Source organism: Psittacula echo, assembly GCF_963264785.1.
Source record: "Psittacula echo genome assembly, chromosome: 21".
In the NCBI taxonomy this organism is placed as follows: Eukaryota; Metazoa; Chordata; class Aves; order Psittaciformes; family Psittacidae; genus Psittacula; species Psittacula echo.
The window spans coordinates 632,861-655,949 of record NC_137757.1 but is presented as its reverse complement, the minus strand read 5'-3'; the positions used below and the strand labels follow the sequence as shown (position 1 = coordinate 655,949).

Genomic DNA, 23,089 nt, shown 5'->3' with positions numbered 1-23,089 from the left:
GATCTTAGACAAAAAGCTGTGTTCCACTGTGGGTGAGGACTGGGAGACTTTAAGTATCTGCCTGCAGTCTGTTCCCCTTAGCTGCCATTTGTGTGTGCAGACTTTGCAGTCAAGTCTATCGTTATGTATTTTCAGAACGGAGAAGCATCCTTGTTTGAGGTGAACATCCGCTATGTTGGAGGACTGTTGGCCACATACTACTTAACTGGAGAAGAGGTTGGTTTCTACAGCTCTGCATGTCTCACACCAGGAATGAACTGAGAGGGTTCTCCAGCAGCTCTTCTCTGAGCATCAGATAATCCCTCCATGCGAAGAAGCCAAACCTGTCGTTTTTCTCAATATCAATATGCCACTAATGTTCTTTTAATTAAGTCTCACATAATTACCTTGCACACACTGTGCATGGCTCATTGGCAAATCTGTTCTCCTGTGGGCAATTCCAGCAAGACCCGTTTTCAGCTGGATACAGTGTTCCCTGCTGAAATGCCATTTGCAGTCATCATGGTCTTTGTCCTTGTCCCTTTGTATTCTAAACATAGGCAAGATTGCATCAAGCATCATTCCAGATTCTGCCTCAGACTAAGGAGGGCAACTGCTTAGTGGCAACTGCTCCAAACTCTACTTGGGCAGTCTCTCTCCAGCAGTAATTCCTAAGACAAAGTGCCCTGGGCTGCAGGGAGGGGACCTGCATCCTGCCAACAGTGTGCTGCAGCAACGCACTGTGTTCCCTTGTCCAGCAGCTGTGGGTGTCACAGGCCCATCTTAGTGAAGCTGCCCTGCAGTGGATGCTCCCATTCTGGCTAGAGCAGGAGGCTCTCACTTCCATTTCCCTTCTTTCTCTCCAGCCTGCAGAGGCCAGGGCTTAATGCCATAATCTCTTTTATAATGTGCCTGCCCTGGAATTCTACAACCGGCTGTAGAGAGATGAAGAGATTATTCCTTTGCTCTGGAAGTCTTAGGCAAGCAGAAACTCTGATTCAAGGGGGAGTTTTGTGAGTGAAGGAACTGGAAGACTGGTTCTTAAATGAGAGCTTAGCTCCCGTGCCAAACAGTGACCGTGGCTGGGTGTTGCCCACCTTAATAGGATGGGATGGCTCATCACTGATCCGTGGAATCACGGGAGCAGCGCAATTACTTTCGTTGCATTTTAAATGAGTTCCAGGAATGACTTCTTTCTGTGATAGCCCTCCAGGGAAAACTCTCACAGGCTTCAGTGCCCCAACTCAGGCCTTGTCTTGGTCACAACTTCAACAGGGTTCAGATCAACAGAGCAAACAGAAACAACCTTAAAGCACAGGACTCCAGCAGTGACCTCTTGAGATGCAGTCAGCAGTGATGCTCAGCAGCCAGGGCAGTGCCTGCCATATTCCCACTCAGGGTCACCAGACAGAAAGGCAAAACTCGTGTCCCACTCTCTTGCTTTCCCTTCTGAACCAAACCCCTGTCTCCTTGGGAGTGGATCTGCAGGCCCACAGGAGAGCTCGGATTTCCTCAGTGCTGTATTTTTAGAGCAATAAATTCCTGCTCTCTGTGAACTCCCGTGACAGCTCGGGCTGGTGGGGGGGGGCTTTATCTCCTGAGTCACTTACAGGCTTCCCTTGATCAGAACTATCTCTGAAGCAAAGACGGGTGCTTGTAGCAGTTTGTCCCAAAAGACTTGTGTGGTGCCTTTGTGCTGCAAGCCACCATAAGCTATAATTTGATTTGAAAGCCCAAAACTGAGACATCACAAATGGAAAAGGAGCAGCTTGGCCATGAAACCATGAATCCTTCCTGGGAAAGAGTTGCAAGTAAAAGATTGTTTGCTGGAAACCATGTTTTTTCCAACAGGAGATGACACAAGTGTTGTAAATCTAACAGTGCTGCACCCTAGAAGGATGTCTTTGGATGCTAATTCAGTCATTTCACCTCCCTGTGTCCTCTGCCACTTTGGGAAAAGGGAGGAATTTGGCCCCAAAGAGTCCTCTTTGGATGAGTTCAGACCCCAGAAATCTGCTGCTGAGGCACTGGGGTGTTCTGAGCTCTGCAGCTCCGACTGCGCTCATCCAGGCTGAGGGTTTGGCAGGGGATGGGCCTGCTCTAGTGGAGGTTTTTAAAGGGCATTCAGGTAGATACCAACGTTCGGTTCTGGTTCAGATCTGTCGTGCAGTGGAACGAGGGCTGCAGCGTTCCTGGCACCGCAGATTCGTACAGTGCAGCAGGCTGAGGCTGTTATAATGGTGTATTTGAAAGAATCCGGTGTGCCTGGTGTTCACAAGCAGCCCATCAGATACCGATCCTCTCTTCTTCTTTTAACAGGTCTTCAAGAGCAAAGCTTTGGAACTGGGAGAGAAACTTCTGCCAGCGTTTAACACCCCCACGGGTATCCCGCGTGGCGTCATCAATTTGGGCAGGCAAGGCTCACGTCCTTCCCAGCGTCATTTTGCTTGTGAATGTCTGTAAAAGGCCAGGGTTCAGGCAGGAGCAGCAGCAGCTCCTCAGAGGTGCCCCCCTCTAGAGCACGTGCCTCGAGGTCATTTGTTTTGCCAGCTCAAACGCCAGAGGTGCCTTGGCAGGGATTGCAGGGGACGCAAGTTAAACCCAGCTGTGTTTCAGTAATCTGGGGCTCTCTGCAGTTCCCTCCCCTACCTCTTGGCAGGGCTCCCTGCTGCAATAGCAGTTTCCTCACTCTCATCTGCTTTGGAAGGTGATTTGTAGGCTGCACCTAGCATGCACGTAGCTCGGTATCTTTGCCGAGCGCCCAACTAGATGTGTGTGCGTTTATCCACGTCTGGAAAACTTGGGAAAGGAAGTGGCTGGGCCTGGCTGACAGGTTTGGTGCTACAAAGGGGGGCACTGTACAGATCCTCCAGTTTTCACCTTGCTGCCAGCGCTCAGCCATTCTCCTTCACTTGGAGCCAGAGCGTTTCATGTCAGGTAGGTGGTGGTGTCATGCCGGAGGGGAGCTTTGGGTCAGATACCTTGCACACGAGGCAGCCTCTCGTTCGTGCCAGCAGACAGTGTTCCCTGCCACTGAGGGCTCATTGGCTTGTTCTGATGGCTCCACACAAATCCCCCTGGGCAAAAGCTGCAGCTGAAACGGAGACAGTTGGAAATGTGGGTTAACAAAGGCCTTTCATCCTCACCTCTTGCAAAACTCCGAGCAGCAGCCATGAGAGTCATTCCTCATCTCTTAGCCCAGCTCTCCTGTTCCGTTCGTGTCTCTGTGAAGTGCAAGACTCTCAGGTGTTTGGCTCGAGCTGCTCCATTGCTCGGGTACCACTGACACCCTTCAGCTGTCTCGTCTGCACGTGAGCCTGGTGAGAAACGGAGCCGCCGCGGGCACTTTAATTGTCGCTTTTTACAGAAGAGACTTTCTGCTTCCTCCGTGGCTGATGGGGACTCTGTGGCACAGAGAAACCTTTCACAGAGATGCCAAACCTCCCCTGCCCTTCGTGGAGACAACTGGAACAGACTCTGCCTGCCTGGGCATTCCCAACATGTTTTGCTGATGACCTTGACTAGGAGCAAAGCAAAGCAGCGCTGAGCCCACAGTCAGAACCCGTGTTACTGGCTTAAGCCCTGGCTTCAGGGCCATGAAGCTGCTCTGAGGGCTCAGAGGATCAATTGATCAGGATGAAGTAGTCTGACTATTTCTACTGACTGCTACTCCTAAAGTCTGACTACTGCAGGCACACGATGAACAGCCAGAGGCTGGGAACCCAAAGGGGCAGGGAGTTACTCAGTGTGGGACTGCATGTGGAGGTGGAAGCAGAGGCGAGCGAGATGGTGCTGTGCAAGCACACTGAGCCCAATGTCAGGGTGAAACCAAAGCCCGGGAGGAATTCTCTCTCCAGTTCTACTTTTGCAAGGATGTGCTAATTCCAGAGAGACCTCGCCAGCCCAGAAGGGGGGAAGCCTTGCAGCATGTGTAGGTTTTGGTGGTGTCAGCCTGGGGGGTGTTCAAACAAACAGAAGCTGGCATTAGGTCAATTCCTACACGTTTTTGAGGCCCCAGCTACCCTAACGCCCCAGCTCTTCCCATAGCTAACTGCCTTTATCTCTTCCTATCACTTCACACCACCTTTTCCTCTTGAGCCCCCTTTCCGCTGATGTGCGTCCCTGTGGCCTCCTGTTTTCGCACAGGCACTGTATCATCTCACACAGGCTTGTTTTCCATCCTGCTGCTCCAGCTGCCACGCTGTCTGCCAGGTCCTGGAGTACATTGTCTTCCCAAGCTGCTGCTCCGTGCTCCCTGCCTATGTGTTGCTGCACTGTGATTGCTCTCCTGATGCCTCCCATCCTGGGTCCATGATCTCTACTTTCCTTCCCTTAAACCCTCTACACCTCCGGATTTTTATTCATCATCCTCTCCTCATCTCTCCCTTGATTTGGCTTTGGACCTCTGTAAGGGAAGGCGATGATACAGCCCTGTTCAGCAGCTGCCGGGTCCTGCCTGTCTGACCCGGCTCAGAAGACAGCTTCTGTTTGTGAGATGGTGTTTGTTAGAGTGTCCCTTCAGGGCAGTAAATAAAGGAAAAGTAATTGACTCCTTTCGATAGAACATGGTGGGATGGTTTCACACCCCCAGCGGCTGCCAGGTTGTGTCCAATGTGATATTAAAACCAGCACCAGCCTGGGCAGGCTGAAGGCTGCACGGGGAGGTTTGTGCCATCGGCACTCGATGTTCCTGGGTACCCGCTTCAGCTGCACACTGTGTTTTCAAATGAAAAGCTGGTGCTGCAGCCTCCTGACATTTCACAGGAAGGCTGATGCTTGGCAGTGACTGAGCAATTGGAAACAGTGTGAACATATTGCTGATCTAATGGCTTTTTTTGTCTGGAGGCAAAACAAACAGCTCTGGACCTGAAATGGTTTTCCATAGATCACATGGAGGGGAAGGGTTTTTTTCTCCCTCAGAAAGACCATTAGTTTTGGCGTCCTGTAAACAGCAGAAACCCTTTTTCTTCTACCAGACACTTTTCAGGCGCCATCTAGTGCTACCCTCCCCATCACTGGAAACCTGTTCCCTCCTCAGTGTCAGCTGCAAACGGAGATGTGAAAATCAAAGCACTTCACTTCCAAGTCCTAAAAACGTGTGTATGTCCTTCCCATGGCCCCTGCTGGGACGTGGTGCACGCTGCAGGCACATAGCAAAGGCAGGGTCTGTGCTGGGGGGACCTCAGGCTGGCGTTCCTGGCAGTGAAGGTTCTCTTTGCTCTCCCTGCAGCGGCATGAGTTGGAGCTGGGGTTGGGCATCTGCTGGAAGCAGCATCTTGGCAGAATTTGGTACCTTGCACTTGGAATTCCTGCACCTCTCGGAGCTCTCTGGCAACCCCGTGTTCGCAGAAAAGGCAAGTACTCCCCAACGTGGTCTTTAGTGGATTGGTCTCTTTATAGTGCTGGGTCCGTGCTGGAGCAGAGCAGCGCTGTGCTCTGCCTGCAGCAGATGACATGGCAGCAACGTGTTCCTTCTCCCCAGTACCAGTAGAGCTCTCCGGAGGAGAAAGCTTCCACAGAGGGACATGGGTTCAGAAACCTGTGTGCAGGCCTCAGAGCAGCTCTGAGAAGGAGGCAGTGAGCTGCTGCTGGAGATCTGCAACACCAGCAGGCCTTGGAAGGCAGCTGCCCCAGTGCTTCCTTTGGCTGTTCCCATTTGCTGCAGCCCCTTTGCCTGCCTCTCCATCACTTGCAGCCCCTGGGGAGACAGAGATGCCTTTTCCAGTGTCTGTTGTGTGAAGTTGTAGCAAAAACTCGCTCAGACAAGGACACAGCCCAAATGAAACCATCTGTTGGATGAACAGATGAGAGAGGCTGTGAGGATAATTGTTAATTCTGATATCCTAATAGTAGTGCCTTGTACTTGCAGACCTCTTCACTCTAAATAGGCCTTAAATGTACGCTTCAGCCAGCAAGAGTTCTGCTGAGGTTTCTTGTGTAGGCAAGGCCTGACAGTTGACATATTGGATTCCTTTGGTGGAACTTGTAACTGAAAATCTATTAATATTATACATTACCTTGAGCTTTTTTTTCCACAAGTGATCTTGTAGTGCATGTGAGAGCGACTGAATAAATATGCTGCTGGATACCAGCAAGCCATTGACTTGTGCTGCACGTCCCTGAGGAACCAGCTTTGAGGGAGGCAAACTGTTCCAGTTAAAATCCAAATGCCCCCATGAGCCCAGAGGAAAGGGGCCCTGTCCGCAGTGGGTGAAACCAGGCAGTGGTTCTAGGAATGCCAATAAAAAGCTCAAAATGCGACTTTTCTGGGAAATGCCCCATGCAGATCTATCAGTTGTGAAACAAGAAGGGAACGTGAAGAAGAGACAGGAAGAAAGAGAAGGAAGAAGCTAGGAGAGCAGAATGGAGAATAGGATGGAGTGTATGGAAAGCAGTAAGGGGTCGGGTAAGCAAGAGGAACGTCGCAGAGGGGTGAGCAGCAGAGGGTGAGGGAAAGCTAGAAACCAAGGGAACTCTGTAGGGGAGATAAAAAAGGACTGCTGATCTGAAATACAGGAGACAGGCTGAAGATCCCTGAGGACAGTGGTAATGACAGACTGCTCAGAGGGAGGGGGGAGCTGGGGAAAGACCAGTAAAGGAAACAGTGGTATGGAAAGAAAACGCATGTGAAGGCAATGAAGGGTGGGGGAAGAAGATGAGCACTGGAATCACAAGGGCGAGAAGATGCTCTGTTAAAAACTAGAACTGGATCCATGTTCTAGAGCCAAATTGTGGCATTTTGAGCCAGGGTCAAGCATTTGTCCCCAGGCTCGTAAGCCCAGGGAGGGGTAAGGGCAGAACCTTTCTAGTGGAGCCTGCTGAGCAGAGTGTGCCTGGTGTGTGGCACAGGACGTGTCCTCGCCTTCCTGCTGACAGCCTCCAAGAGAGCACAGAGGATGATGTGGGCTCCATCAGCCCATCCCCTGGGAAGCTGCTTGAGAGGAGCAGATTAACTCATTAACTTGCAGCTTGGGACTGCTGTGATTTTAGCAGGAGTAAAGTCCATCTGTGTCTTTTATTCAAACATGTCACTACTACGCCACGCTGCTGAACTCCAGTGAGTTCTGCAGCACAAGGACTGGCTCGGAAGCACCAGCTTAAGTCTGCAGCCAGCTTTTGGTGTACACATTCTCTAATTTGATAAAAGGTTTAGAGTGTATTAGCTGCTCTGTAAGTTATAATAGAATATTTATGCTGCATACCATTTAACTTTGTCCCTTATGGGAAAGGCCTATTGGAGTTAATGGGGGTGAAGCCAAGGGAGGGTTTAGAGCTGTTCTAGTGTATTAAAGAAGCTGTCTGTTGTTGAAATTAAAAGCCCAAATTTATCATGTTAAGTGACCACATGGTGAATTCAAGTACTGTGTGAGTCACTCATCCCTGCCACTGCTTTCCTTTGGATCACAGAAAAAATCACATACCTTTCCACCCAGATTCCAGATCCTCAGGACTGCTTCTGCAGCACTGTTAGCTGAGCTTGCTGAGCTGGGCCTTGCAGAGTTTGTAGGATCATTTCTAAAACCCCGCAGAGCTGGACAAAGCTTGTGCTGAGGAGCCAGAGCTGCTTCTCCATTGCAGAGCCTTGTCACAGTGCTCTGCCTGCGTGAGGACTCACAGGCTGCTGTGCTTGTTCAGCAGGGCCCAGCACTGCGGAGCTGCGGAGCTCTCAGTGACACTGCAGGACCGCTGGCTTCTTCAGCAGAGAATAACAGAGCTCTTGTCTCTCATCTCTCCTAGGTGATGAACATCCGCAAGGTCCTGAACAGAGTTGAGAAGCCACAGGGCCTTTATCCCAACTTCCTCAGCCCGGTGACAGGGAACTGGGTGCAGCGTAGGTATCACTGCGTTCAGAGTCCTGCCGGGAGCATTTCAGCCTTTGCATTGCTCTTTAGGAAGCAATAGTAACTGTCAGAGCAGCACGCCAAGAAAATGTCTTGTCAGGCAGCCTGTTATACATGTGATTAGATAACACAACCCCATTTGTAAGATGCAATATAGTAATTGTACACTTATTCCATCAGGCTTGTTTCCACCTGAGTGTCTCACCTCCAGAAAGAATTAGGGCCTCTCTTGCATGGGGGAGGATAATGGTACATGGCTCATCACACAGATATTAGAAAGCAGCACATCTCTTTAAGACCTCATCCTGCAGGCATCACATAGCCCACAGGCCTACTTGGGAGTTGCATGTGAAGGCCGTGAGTGGAAGCACAGTAAGATTTCCTTCCCGAGTGTGCTGCAGCAAGTAAGGAACCATCAGGAGAGGCAGAGGGCTTATGGAGGCTCACATCCCCGGAGGATCTAGGGATGCATCCTCCTGTATGCATCCCTGTACCTCTTACCATGGTACCTCTGTGTGGTGCAGTTTGGTACAAGGATACAAGAAGTATGTATTCCCTCTTGTTGGGAACCCAGCACTGGCCAGCAGTGAAGACGTCGGCATTGAATAGATGCTGCTCTGATACAAAAGAGCAGCAATAACTAGGAAGGGACTTGAAAAGAGCAAGGAAATGATAGAAGCAGTGTAACCAGGGGAAGGTTATTTACTTCCCTGCTCTACACACACAGCCCTTTCCTTACCCAGAAAAGAGACTGTACCTCTCTTTTTGTGCCACTGAAGGGCACAAGCTTGCCTTCTGGTAGGCACATGAAAGTCTACTTCTGCTGCTGTGCCCCACATCTCTGACCTCTCTGTTGGGGATTTGCTTGGTTTGGTTGCTGGATTTCCTGTTGCTCTGTCAAAGGAAAGAAAAGTCTTTCTTTGGTTTTTTGCAGAAGCTGTTTCTAACCTGTCACTGGGTTATGTTTATCTTGTTCAAGCAGTTTTCTTTGAGTCATTGCATTACCTGGTGTTCCCCTGTTTCTTGCACTGTTTGCTCTGCTCCAGCCCTTTCTAACTACTGTGCTAATGGCTCTGATTGTAGCTGACAGGCAGTTGCATGAGACAGAGTGGGAGCTCTAACCCTGAGCAAGCTCTGGCCTTTCACTGCCACAGCAGCACCTCTAATGGTAATTGACAGGGCTTGGCTTGAAAGGTGTCCCCACAAAGCATCTGAATGGCTGCAGTTGTCCCATTAAATCAGAGCTGTCCTTTGGTGCCATGAGGAAAGAAAATAGGCTTCTGTGTTTGTCCCATTCATTGATGTTCAGAGTTATCCAGTCCCTTTGTAAGCAGTTCAGCTGCTCCTCCGCACTGGTCTCTGCAGAATTGCTGCAGTATGTTCCGCTTGGAAAGCAAATCTCCCGCACCCTGAGGTCCCATTTTCCATGGGTTATTCCCAACTTGCAGCCCCACTGCACATTTTACCAGGCGCAGCATTAGTTCTGCCTATTCGTGGGTGCTGAGAGCTCTCCTAGAGCTCCGCGTCATGAGGGCAGCTCATGGGGCAGGCTGGTTGCGGCGGTGGTTCGTAATACAGCCTTGTGGTCTGAATCAGCCTCTTCTGCATGTCCAGTGATGAGAAAGAGATTAGGACCAAAGCAGGGAGGCAGCTGCAGCCTGTCACAGAGATGTCCCCTGGAGGTGCCAGGCTCTCATTTTCTCTCTTGTCATTAAAGCTCTTTGCAGGAAGCCGTTTTGCTTGGAATTGCTGTGATTTTCTTAAAAGGTGTATCTTTGACCTGCCTGAATGAGCACATCTTCCAGTGAAGAGGCAGTGCTGCGCCTCTCCCCAGGGCAGTCCTTACCTAGAGAGAACCAAAGCACAGTCCCCTGATGAAATCAACCATTTGATTATGCATTGCCTTGGAGGCAAATGCTGGCAAAGCTGGTGCCATATGGAAAACAATTATGTACCAGAGCTCCTGCTTTGGTGCTTTTATGAATGACAAGCTCAGGATCACAGAACTGCTCTGTAAAGACAGGCTGTGCAGCCCGTGTTTGCAAATAGTCTGTCCTCTGTTTTGTTGAATTCATGCGTCTAATCTCGTTGTTTTGCTTTGGATTATTCCTGGATCATTTGGCACACTGAATCAGCAATACTTGCTCTTCAGGTCAGGATGTCATGGCTGTTGATCTCTTCTTTTGGTGGGATTTAGCATTTAAAATAAGTTATGAATGTACAGAGACTGGGAAAATACAAATCTGACCAGCTAACTCCAAACCCTGCTGCATCTGCTTCACTGGCAATGAGGATGCACACCAAGAGGTGGACACTGTTCCTTAGCAGGGATGGTTCAGTCTGGGGTGGGTAATTTGTCTTGCTCTTCTAAAAAGGGGCAAACTTGGCTGCTTGAAAGAATGGATGCTGCCTTTCCCCTGTGGTACAGTTTACAGATACACAGCAGCCAGCCTTTCACCCAGGCAGGATCCTGCCGCTGCCATCCCCATTTCACAGTGCAGTTCTTCAGCATCCTCCTGTAAGGTCACAGCTCTGTGTGCTCGGAGCCAATCGCCTTGAAAATCTCTGCAGAAGGAAATATTCAGTGCACATCCTTGGACCTGACTTTATCATTTTAATATGCCGACAGCCCCAGCCTTCCCCAGGGAACAGAGTCCCACCATGAGCCAGGAATACAAATGGCATGATGGAGAGGTCCCTACAGCAGCCCCTTGCTGGCAGCTCTGTGTGATCCAGCATGCTTTTTCCCCTTCCTGAGGCAGGGAGGCAGCACCCAGTGGCTTCATATAAGTAGAGATCTATCAATACCTGCCATGGCTTTTGGTTTATGAGTCCGGGATTTATGATGATTGCTTCATAAATCGGAAGCATCTTCAAGTTGCAGTATAAATAAGTTGCAAAGTAAGACCTCTGCATAGTTTTGGTAAGGGATACTGGTGCTTTGTAAAATGACAGAACATTTTTCTTCTGATTGCATTTTCCACCTTTCTTGCTTTTTGAAAAAGAAATGCTGCAAGCTCTCCCCAGGAAACTGGAAAGAAGAAGGAGAGAACAAGGGCATTAAACAAGACGTGGTTGGTTGTTCTTTGTAAAGCAACTGCTCATTGTATATCATGAAGCTGAAGTTCTCTTCTGGCTTTCCCACTACAGACCACGTCTCCATTGGGGGGCTTGGGGACAGCTTTTATGAATATCTCATCAAATCTTGGCTGATGTCGGACAAGAAAGACTCTGAAGCTAAAAAGATGTATGATGATGCACTAGAGGTAAGGAGCAAATTGCTGCTCTGTTTTTTTTTGGGGGGGGGCGGACGTTGGTTGTCAGAATGTTTCAGGCAAAAATACCCTAGATCTATGGGGTTTTATGGTATTTACTCCACTCCTTTCCACCAAGTAAATACTTAGTAAGCGACTTACTCTTATTGTCCACTAAGTATCTCAAAATCCTGGTTTTCATCCCTTTAGGCAATAGAAAAGCATTTGGTCAAAAAGTCAGCTGGAGGATTGACCTACATCGCTGAGTGGAGGGGTGGTGTCTTGGATCACAAAATGGGCCACCTGGCTTGTTTCTCTGGGGGCATGATAGCCCTTGGAGCTGAACACGCTGGAGAAGAGAGGAAGCAACATTACATGGATCTCGCTGCAGAGATAACAAGCACATGTCATGAGTCTTATGCACGCTCAGGTAAATCTGTGGGCTGCCTGGAAAGTGTTAGTAAGGGGTCACTTACAGCCTTAGGAGGCTCAGCTTTGGTGTGGCAGAGGTTTGCGTCCCTGTGTGTGATTTTCACTTGTCCTTTCTGGGCTATCTAGAAGAGAAAGCAATCTGGTTTACAGCTGGAGCACAGGGACAGGCAGATGGGAGCTCCTGTGGCAGGGCTGGGAAATTAACCCACAGCTTAGTCCCACCTCCGAGTCGCAGAACTGGCTTTCTCCCAGCTAGACTGTAGTTTGAGTCTATCTTTTCACATCCCTTTGCAGACAAAAAGGGGAGATTAACAGATTAATTGCAAAGCATCCCACTCGATGGAGCAGAGCAGCTGAGAAGCCCAGCAGCAGAGTGTGGGAGACCTGCAGCTGCTGGTAGGAACAAAACAAATGAAGTCTCTCCTGCTGTTGAACGGAGGCTGGCTAAATCTTGCTGTTTCCCAAGGCCTGGAAAATGGGTTTCACCACCCAGTGTGCTTATCAGGGAGGGCTTTGGGTGAGCAGTGACGTGATGGATGAGAGTCTGGGTTATTCTCTGCCTGAAGGGCTTTCAACAAGAGGGGCTTGCTTTGGACACCACTCCTTCCTTTGTAGGCATCTCTGTAGCTCTTCTGAGGCTGCGGGCAGCGAAGCAGCACTCGGCTTTCCGGGACCTTGTCAAGCACAGGTCTGTCTACTCAGACTGTTCCCAAAGGTTGTTTCACACCTTCACCACATCAGCAAGCCCATACTGGCAGCCAGTGTTCAGCACGTTTGCCCAATAAACTTGACGCTAACCTGAAATGTTCACAAATAACTCTCTTTTTTTCCCCCAGTGCTTCCAGAACTAAACCAAGCCACCCAAACTAATAACCCTCTGGTTGTGAGTGCCTGGAGCCAGTTTTCACCTTCAGCAATACCCACCAGCATAGAAAGGACAGTAGCAACCTGCCTGCACTGGTGACAGTGCTGTCACTTCAGCAAGCTCACTGGTTTACAGAGAACGCCTGTGCATGTCACCCTGGCTCTCAGCAGATGGCCCAGCACTGTTAGATCCCCATGCCCGAGGGAAGGTGTGCACCATAGCTGGAGAAACAAAATGACTCCCTGAAACACGGCCTTGTGGTAGACACATGGAAACAGCAAGAGAAGCCTTGTGGCATGATCACAGTCATAGAGTCACAGACTGGTTTGGATTAGAAAGGATCTCAAGATCATCAAGTTCCAAGCCCCAGCTTCAGGAAGGGATGCCTCACACCAGACCTTGTCGCCCAAGGCTCCATCCAGCCTGGCCTTGAACACTGCTAGGGACGGAGCGTTTACCACTTCTTAGGGCAGAAGTTCCAGGGCCTCACCACCCTCACAATCAACCTCTCTGCTGAGTTTCCCTGTTTTTTGAACAGGGAGAGGGTTGGTGTTGGAAGCAGGGATCAGAGTGCTAGCGAGTGCTTGCAAGAGATTGAGATTCTCATGTAAGGGAAACTCCAAAAGACCCAGGTACTCTGAATGTGTTATTTACAAAATCCCAGTGAAATCTATGAAGCTTTCCCCATCAGCCTGATGTCTTCCTTCTCAAAGAGGCTGCTTGTGGACCAGAGGAAGGGCAGAAGAAGTGATTGCAGGTCCCAGGTACCACTTCTTACAGCCTTCTTGCTGCAGTGCAGGCGGAACAGCTCAGTCTAGTGGACAGATAATTGTGAGGCAATTCCTAAGAGCGAATACCAGCCCAGCAAAGGGGCCAGGCCATGGGGCGGATTTGTGCCTGCCTTCTGCATGCTCAAATCTGGTCCAAGGTTGTGGGTTTTTCCACCCTCAGAAACACTTCATCCTCACCTGGATAGTACCCACGTACCACAGCATGAGCAACACCTGGAGCGGCAGTGGGCACAGCTTGTGCTGCCCCTGTTTTGACATCAGCGTGAGGTTGATCTGATAGACGAGCACGACTGCTCTGCTCACGCAAGCCTTAAGTACACGTTGGCAGCCGGAGCAGTATAAAAGCACGTGGACAGTCTGTTTCCCTCTGCTCAAAATGATTATTGTATGGATGTGATTTTTGTCTAGATACCAAACTGGGCCCCGAAGCCTTTCGCTTTGATGCTGGAACTGAAGCCATGGCAACCAGACTCAGCGAGCGCTACTACATCCTGCGGCCAGAGGTGGTGGAAAGCTACATGTACATGTGGCGGCTGACACACGATCCCAAGTACAGGCAGTGGGGCTGGGAGGTTGTGAAGGTATGGTTGGAATAACGCTTCCAGGCTGCTGGATTCTTACACAGCTCTTTCCTTTGGAGAGAAAGGAGCAGACTCTCAGTCGCGTTGGACACTAAGACACATTAGCCATGAGGCAGGAATGCACAAAACAGCTCGATGTAGTGTGGTGTCTGTTGATCGTTGTGAGTGTTTTCTTCTCCCTTTTGGGCTACACTAAAAACAGTCAATCAGAACAGTGGAGGTTTATGGAGGAGTGCTGCAGACAGCAAAACCTGCTGTTAATGGAAGAGCCCTCTGCACAAAGGAGTCAGTGTTCTATCTGCAGTATCTAGGCTGCTCAGAGCCATGGGTTTGTAATGGGCCAAGGAAAAGCAGGAAACCTGCCTTTGCCCTGCGTCTTGTCTTCTTCTCACAAAGAACTACCAGCCAGAAAGTCCCTCACCCTTTCTAGCTCATGCAATAGCCTGTTAGCCCCTGCCCACATCCTAGCAGGAGCTGCATTTCAGTGGCACAACTGTCATTTGTCTTCTCCCTGGAAAAGAGCCTCCACAAGCAGCGAGTTACCACTTGAGATCCGGTTGTGCTATTTCTGTAACATCAAGGTCAATCAATCAACTAACTTAGGTGGTTTATGTTTCTCTCGCTATTTCATTAGAACCAGCTTTATTCCCAGAGTCTGGAGTAATCGCCACACTCTTAGTGAGAGACAGAGCCTACTCTGATCCTGGAATTTGATTTGTAAAGCGACTTGTAATGGAACTGGCCATGATTAATGAGTTACTGCTCCATGCTGTCGTGTGTTACTGAGATTTCCTTTCCTTTCTCAGGCCCTGGAAAAACACTGTAGAGTAGAAGCTGGTTTCTCTGGCATCCGAGATGTTTATACCACAACCCCGACCCATGACAACATGCAACAGAGTTTTTTCCTCGCAGAGACTCTGAAGTAAGTCCAGTGTCACAGAGGCCTTTCAGAGTAGCATAATTCCTGCAGCATCAACACTCTTGTTTGCTTAATTAGTCTCTAATAATAAGACTTATTCTCTGTATAAGACTTATTCTCTATATAAGTCTTACTCTCTGTGGGGAAAACTGGGCAAGGCTGTGGGTGCTGCAACACTTTGGTAGTTTGCTTCTGTAGAACTACTGCTATCATTGGCACTCGAGGTTTTTGCTTGTGTGCAGGATTTAAAGGGCTCTTCCTGTGATTTAGAGCTGCTCTAAGTGGGAGGCTCTGACTGCTGAGCTCCCTTGCATTTAGCTAAGAGACAGCCTGTCTCCTCTGCCAGGTTGATGCCCTGTATACAGAGGAGACGTGACTGTGGCCTGAATTTGCTGCCCCTTGGTGCAGAGCTGCCTTTTGCGGGTAGCATGAGCTGATGTTGTTGCTGATCACAGATGCCCTTCCTGTTGTGCCACCTTTGCACCAGGGCTGGTAGTTTCAAGCAGGAGAGTGAGGCAGGGAGTGGGGGAATGTGTCACCATAAACTGTGGCAGCTGAGGCCAGTGCTTGTGTGTGCCTGGAGTCCCACTGGTGTTTCCTTCCATCTCCTTCCTGGCTCCAGGTACCTGTATCTTCTGTTCTGTGAAGATGACGTGCTGTCTCTGGACGACTGGGTGTTCAACACAGAGGCTCACCCCCTGCCAGTCAACCACACGAACTTTAAAGCAAGCGTGCAGCAGTGAGGCCACTGCCCAGGCCCTGCTGCTGCAGCCTCGGCTCGTTTCGGCTTTTCCTTTCCATTAAAGGAACTTGCATTGTTCCTGAAATGGTATTTTGGGGCATAGTCCAGTTCCGGACAGTATTGTATGGGGAAGATGAAACCATGATGTAAGCACCTTCTTTTCCTCTGTGAGGAGCTCTATTAGCCTGATACGGAGATGTTTATTCTGGGCCATATTGTACACAGTTCATAGACATTCCTTTATACAGAGAATTTATATGAAATCCACTGACTTTGCTTTATAGTGGCCAAAGGACTGGAAATTTGCCATAAAATAGACTTCACACACACACACATCCTCCTTTCGTTTCTCAGTTTCATTTTTGCCTTCTATATACTCATGATCACCTTTCTAATGAACAGTTGCCAATATACTGTGCTTCCTAGGCACTTAGGAAGGACAGGACAGGAGCATGAGGAAGGGGAGATGCCCTTTATGTGAGAGAGCAGGTGGAGTGCATGGATCTCTGCCTAGGGATAGATGAGGAGCTGACTGTGAGCTTATGGGTTAGGGTTAAAGAGAAGACACACAAGTGACATTATAATGGGTGTCTGCTATAGGCCGCCTGACCAGAAAGAGCCCACTGCTCAGCAAGACAGGGAACCTGATTACATAGGACATGGAAGAGGCTGAAATACCAAATGTCACCTTTGTCTCAGTATTTACTAGCAAGACTGATCTTCAGGAATCACAGGTTCCATAGACCAGGGGGAAAGGCTGGAGCAAAGATGTACCTTTGGTGGAAGAGGATCAGATCATGGAATACTTAAGCCAACCGGACATGCATAAGTCCATAAGGCCTTGAAGGGATGCACCCACAAGTGCTGAGAGAGCTGGCAGATGTCACTGTCTCAATAATCTTTGATTGACCATGGCAACTGGGAGAAGTGCCCAAAGACTGGAGTAAAGCAAATGTTCCTCCTATCATCAAGAAGGGCAAGGAGGAGGACCCAGAGAGCCATATGCTCATGAGGCTCACTTCAGTCCCTGGGAAGGCAACATTATTCTGGAAACCATTTCCAGGTGCAGGAACAACAAACAATTCCTCAGGGGTAGCCAGCAGGGCTTCACCAAGGGGAATCAGGCTTAGCCAACTTGCTAAACTTCTGTGCTGAAATGACTGGCCTGGTAGATGAGGGGAGAGCAGCAGATAGAGTCTTCCTGGACACTGTCAAAGGAGATCATCATAGACAAGCTGATGATCGATAGGCTGAGCAGCCAGTGAGGTGGGTTGAAAACTGGCTGATGATTGGGTATAGAGGTGGTGATCAGTGGCACAACGTCTACTGGAGGCCAGTAGCTAGCAGAGTATCCCAGGGATCAATACTGGTCCAGTCCTGGTTACCAGCTTCATCAGTGATCTGGATAATGAGGCAGAGTGTACCCTCAGCAAGTTTGATGATGACACAAAACTAGGAGGGGTGGCTGATAGACCAGAGGGTCGTGCTGCCATCCAGAGGGACCTCAGCAGGCTGGAGAAATGGGCAGGTAAGAGCCTCATGAAGTTCAATAAGCAGAAGTGCAAAGTCCTGTATCTGGGAAGGAACAAGCCCATGCTCCAGCATGTGCTGGAAAGCATCTTGGCAGAAAAGGACCTGGGGGTCCTGTGGACACCAGATTGACCATGAGCCAGCAATGGGCCCTTACTGCAAAGAAGGCCAGTGGTATCCTGGGCTGCATTAGCCCCGAAGCGTTGCCAGCAGGGTGAGGGAGGTGATCCTTCTCTGCTCAGCACTGATGAGGCCACAGCTGGAGTGCTGTGTCCAGGTCTGGGCTCCTCAGTACAAGAGAGACATGAACAAGTGCAGTGAGTTCAACAAAGGACCACAAAGATCATTAAGGGACTGGAACATCTCTCCTACGAGGAGAACCTGAGAACTGGGACAGTTTACCCTGCAGAAGGCTCAGGGGGAATCTTTTATATATACATATATTAGGAGGGAGGGTGCAAGAGGATGGAGCCAGGCTCTTCCCAGTGGTGCCCAGTGACAGGACCAGCACAAAGTGAAACACAGGAGAGTCCTGAACATCAGGAAATGCTTCTTGTACTGTGCTGGTGACTGAGCACTGCACAGGCTGCCCAGGGGGCTCTGGGTGGCCGTGCTTGAGCACGGGGTTGAACCAGATGCCCCAGAGGCTCCTGCCAACCTCACCCATCCTGTGATTCTGTGCTGTCAAAGCTGTAACTAGATCAAAAGCTGTCTGCAAAGTTCTTGATTCTGATGTATTTTTGTATACTTTTTCTGTGCTCTTAAAACACATTTCCCACACGTGACATCTCATTTCACTGCCCTTCATCGGTTTTGTGTTTTTCTACTTTTATTTGGAACTAAATGTTATGAGTCACTTGTAATAATTTCACTGCTGTAATAGTCAAATCTGTGAAACAGAATAAAGTCTTGTAACATAAAAAGCATGTTTGGGTTGATCCTCTGTAAAGCCATCTGCCAGAGACCTGCTACATCATGCTTGGAATAACTAGGTGACAATACTGCTTGATTTCAAGAGTATTTCACAATAGATGTTGATTTCCAGAGTACTGTAGCCAGTGTGTGTGGACAGCAATTCCCATCTGCACCAGCTCCCTTAAATTGCTTCTTCCCCATCTGATAGGGGTTAGCAGAAGCTCTACTAAATGTCTCATTTTTCTAGCACAAATAAATAATCCCCAGTCAAGTTTGCGCTTCCGTGTGCGTTGTTTCTGGAATGAAGTAACACAAGGAAAGGAAAGGGAAAAGCCCAAAGCCAGGTTGTTCCATGCCTCAGCCCCTGAGCCAGCGTGCAGCCCGCGCGTCCTCCAGGCAGGACGAGTGTGCAGGAATGCTTACGCACAGCTCCTGCTCCAGCCGTGAGTACCTGCTTTAAAAGGAGCAACAAGGGCTGGATCTGGGATCTGGAATCTGCCTCCTCCTTCCCAGCAGCCGTTCCCCTGGTCACTGCAAAGCTGCATGGCCCTTGGTGAAGGGTTTTGTGCCTTCTCTTGCTAACTGCTTCATCCAGCAGCTTGGGAAGAGAAAGTTGCTTTGAGCAAGTTTGGAGAACAAAAGATGTGTTTCTGAATTCATGCCTGTGTAATTCCCCAAGAGAAATACAGTTGTCAGATGGGGACTTAGCATTATCCCAGGGATAAAGCTGCTGACTGGTAAGCTTGGCCTAGAGGAATGGGTTTTGGTAAATAAACATCTTGGGAGTGAGTTATCAGAGAGATTTGGATACCAGGAAGCTGGTTTAGCTCAGAGGGGTTTTATAATGGATTAAGGGAATTCCATAAATAAAAATGTCCTGCTCTTGGAGTAACTGAAAGCTCTTTGCCTGGCAAAATGTAAATCCCCAAAATAAATAGCATGGTTCTAGTTTCCTTTAGAAATAGATCCTTGGTATTATATTAAAACTCTGCTCTTGTTTTCTCTTCCACACAAGTGAGCAAGAAGGGTATGTGTGAAGTCACATCCACACACAGGAGAGCTGCTGCTTCCTGCCCCTCAGTGGCTGCATCACAAACAAGGGAGGGGGTTTAGCTGCCTGGTGATGTAAATCTCACTGATAAATTTGCTCACCCAGACACTTGTATGGAGCTTAGCACCAGCCACAGCAACAGCTTTGTGTTGCAAACAGCCATGCTTGGAAATTGCTGCTCTCCTGCACCACAATCCTGTAACTATTTCTGCCTGTGTTCACAGATACCCACAGTTAAAGCCCTGAGGCCAGCAGATTAATCACAGGCACCAAGTTAAGCATGCATGTGTTTAGCAGGAATAAAGCTTCATCCCAAGAATCAGCTTTGTTCCAAGGACTGGCGCTGATCCACAACTGGGATTTTTCTGGCCTACGACAATGCAAGTAACGGGGATGTTTCCCCCACTGGTGTGTTGATAAGCTCATGTTCTTGCTTTGCTCCTCTGCACACTCGAGCCTTGCCTGGATGCTCTTGCTCAAGCAGAGCCCTCAGCTCTGGGAGCTCTGTGTGCAGAAGCAGGTTCTGGGATGTCCCCTCTCATCTTCCACCTACCTTACATCCTTCCTGCTCAGTGGAGAGGTGGGATGTCTGCGCCCAGATGGACGATGAACATCTTTGTCTTCAGACTTGGAGTAGATAAAGAAATGGGGTGTTATGTTAAACCAGAGGTTTGGGTTTAAATGTCTAATGGAAGGGACCTGGGAAGATGTGTGTGTTTGAGCTGCTTTCCTGCCTTTCAGTTTCAGGCATGTGGGACATCAGTGGGAATCCTGCTGTTGATTTACAGTGGGGTTTTTCTACTTCAGAGTTACCTTACCAGGAAATGCAATGGGCCTACATGATTTCTCATTTCCCCTGTTACACTCACATTCAGAAGCAGTGATTCTCATGTTAAGTTTCACCATCAGAACATGTGGCCTTATTTATGTCGGAAGGAATTTCTTGTAAATGAAGTTCTAATGAGAAAGTCGCATCAGTCAGAGAGATGAAAGCTCCTATGGCTCGTACAGTGCCTTAGCTGTTGTCACCGCCCATACAAGGAGGGCAGACAAAACCATGCAGAAAACAAATGCATCTTTTTGTAAGCCACACTTCATTTTTACAGCGTTATTCAATTCCCTTGGAAGGCTTTCAGTGCAATTGGTTATTGAATTCAAAAGCCTGGCAGCCGTGGGATTTTTCTACATACATTTTGATCTGCTCTATTTATCTGATTGTTTCACATGTGATGCACCGAGCACTGGCTCCCAGTGGCAGCACTGTCAAAGTGTCAGCAGTTACTTCTGATCATATTTGGGTCTTTGGCTTCATTCCCTGGGGAGCCTCAAGCAGGTAATTAGGAATCCTCTCAATAAACCACCCCTGCATTGTAATTGCTTTTGTTTAGTGAGAGCCGGTGAGTGTCAGAACTGCAAGTGACCCACCAGATTGGATTGCTTCCAATTGGAATAGGAAAGGCCAAGAGGGAGTTAGAATTTCAAGCCCATGGGAACTGGGTAGGCATTGGCTCTTGCTCAACTAAATGGTCTACTTTGCAATGTCTCAATCAAACTGCATTTCACTCTGCAGCCTTTGCTGGCCATTCTTTCCCAGGATGAACTGCATGTTTCCCATGGCTGTGAAGCTTGGTACAGTGCATCCCGGAGCAGGATTCAAGCTCCTATTCTGCAGTAAACACACCTCTCATTTTCTTGTTCCCTTCAAAACCCCCATGTGAAACCAGACTTGAATACTCCTTTTTCCTTACTTTTTCCAGAGGTAATCCTGGTTTGGGTTTGGCTCAGTCTGATTGGGATTTGCTTCCTCAGGAGGGAAAGGGGAGATCTGTTTCCAGGTGCTTTCTCGATCTGTGCACAGAGCTCACATTTTAATGCCATCTTCCATTACACCATGATGGCTCTGACTTTCGAACGGGCTGTGGTTTCAGGCTATGGGAATAGGGCCATCAATTTAAACAGTTCCTCTGCTCTGGAATGTGGAGTTACTGCATGGACTTTCCATATGAAAAACCCGTCCCACTACTGCAAAAAAAAGGTCGGTCCAAGTTTTTCATCCCTGCTATGAATCACTCAGTATCTTTCCTATCTTCAGCCAGGCTCTTTCCCTGCTGACAAAGGGGAAATCTGGGATAGTTCTTCCCACTGGATGCATTTTCTTGGTTCTTTCTCTACCACAAGGATTTCCTTTGATACAGGTGTGCCTGAACGGGCCACATGGCAGACATCTGGGTATTTAAAATGCTTCATGAGCACTGTAACCCATCATCTCAGGAGCCAGCAGTGTAGAACCAGGAGCTGCTGGGTTTGTTCTCTTTTGAGGAGAGTTAGTTCCCAGCAGATGCGCTGAAGTACTTCACCTTTTGTCTTTCCTTCTTTTTCCTAGCAAATAATTCATCCGCTTGTCATCTTTATATGGTCGCTGATGACACTGGAAATGATTCAGATGTAAAATGAGCCCCTCTGCTTCTCGTCTAAATGATATCATCTTGGCTCTGCCAGCCACCCTGTCAGGTCTCCTTCTTCATATAGGTGTCTGCGGGCTTGGTCAACTCATCTCACCTCTTGCTCTCACTCCAAACACTCAAGTACATTTATCCTGTTTCAAAGCTATCTCATCCTGTTACATTTTGTGCTCTAAAGGTACTTGCTGGGTTATTTGAGGTAAGCAGCAGCTCTCCACACCTCGCTGCCCAACCTAATGAGTCCGGCAAGTTTTAGAGCACATCTGCTTAAAGTGCTTTGAGTGCTTAACTCATTCACACCCGTCTCTGCTGCCAGACGTTATTTCAGTGCTTTGCTAATTCAGTTCTTCCCATCTCCGCCCCATAGCTCAAGCACCAGTTCTTTGATGGATGGGGAGGTGGAAGGCAAAGAGCAGTGGCAGTTTCATGAATGTTTTCTTCTGTGGTGGAGGTGGCAGAAGGAGCCTTCTCCTTCCTCCCTTGGCTGTGCAGATGTATGACACTGACCTGAGTTACAAATAACCCCGTGTGTATGCTGTTGCTGGGCTTCCCAATCTGGTCCATTGAGTTGCACCATCACTGCAGGAGAAACACCAGGGGCTGTGTGAGGATCTATGGCAGGGAAAGGAACAGTGCCCAAGTCCCAAGGAGAAGGCTGTTCCTCGCCTTCACTGCCCAAGTCCTGTTCCCTCCGGTCTGGCTTGCTGACAAGATCTCCACGCCCTCCAGCCTGCTCTGCCTAATATTAGCAGCCTCTTCCTCCTTGCTTGATGCAGCTGCCACAGCTCTCTTAATGGCTTGGTCATGCTCCCCTCATCTCCAACCAGAACGCTCTTCAAACCTAAAACAAAACTGATTAGGCAGGCTTAGGAAACAGCAAAAGCTTCAAAGGATTAACCGCTAACGCTTCCCGGTACCCTTAGGGAGATCAGACATTGGATGCTGTTAGCCCTACAGCAGCAGCAAATGGTACTAAATCTGCCGCAGCAGTCAGGGGATTTCCGTGGCAGAGCAGGACTGCAGGAGGAGCAGGGGCTGAGCTGTGAGAAGAGATTACAATGACTAACCTGGGTCTCTTGGCCAAGCCACCACTCAGGGGCAATGAAACAACCGTGCAGAAGAACCTGGAAGGCACAAAGAACATGGGGAGGGTGGAAAAGTTCGGGTCGGGGTGTTGTAAAGCACAGTAGAAATGGCTCAAAATGTGGGGTGATGGCAGCAGTGACTCAGAACTTGGGGATCACAATGTGGTGGCAGGAGGCTGGGGCTCACGCATGGCTGTAGACGGGCAGCATCGCCCCATGGCTGCAACATCCATCCCAGCCCCTGACTCCCATCCCTATCCCTGCCATCCATCCCTTCTGGGGCTAAACCCCAGTGAAATCACTGCAAGTGAAACCACCAATACCGGGAAGGGTATCCAGCTGTGAGCTGAAACCAGCTACAAGAGCAGGATACGCCTTTTTTGGGGGAAATGCTGACTTAAGGACCGAAGATGAATTTGTTAATCCATGGCGGGGAGGACACAGCCCTCTCCCATCGATAATTAAAAGCAAAACCCACTGAAAGCGATGGGGTTGCTGAAGAGGCCGGTGATGCAGCTCCTGCAGGAGACTCGGAAGCGGGTAAATTTGAGGCCAGAAAGTGTTTTTTCCGGACTGCACGAAAGCCTCCACGGCGCCGGGGGCGGGGAAAGGGGCCCCGCGGGGCGGACGCAGGCTCCGGCC

At 49.1% G+C, this 23,089-nt stretch overlaps 1 protein-coding gene across 3 annotated transcripts in view; it reads left to right on the top strand.

Moving 5' to 3' along the window:
- MAN1C1 (mannosidase alpha class 1C member 1) overlaps positions 1-17,803 on the top strand; it is a 60,315-nt gene extending 42,512 nt beyond the window's left edge. For 2 of the 3 annotated variants that reach the window (XM_080632314.1, XM_080632313.1), the window contains exons 4-12: positions 136-216; positions 2,299-2,393; positions 5,210-5,333; positions 7,717-7,810; positions 10,971-11,086; positions 11,285-11,504; positions 13,571-13,743; positions 14,550-14,665; positions 15,285-17,803. In XM_080632314.1, the coding sequence (XP_080488440.1) occupies positions 136-216; positions 2,299-2,393; positions 5,210-5,333; positions 7,717-7,810; positions 10,971-11,086; positions 11,285-11,504; positions 13,571-13,743; positions 14,550-14,665; positions 15,285-15,405 (1,140 nt within the window). In that variant the 3' untranslated portion in view covers positions 15,406-17,803. The remainder of the gene's footprint in view (positions 1-135; positions 217-2,298; positions 2,394-5,209; positions 5,334-7,716; positions 7,811-10,970; positions 11,087-11,284; positions 11,505-13,570; positions 13,744-14,549; positions 14,666-15,284) is intronic. The other variant, XR_013958265.1, reaches the window with a different exon arrangement.
- The last annotated feature ends 5,286 nt before the right edge of the window (positions 17,804-23,089 follow it).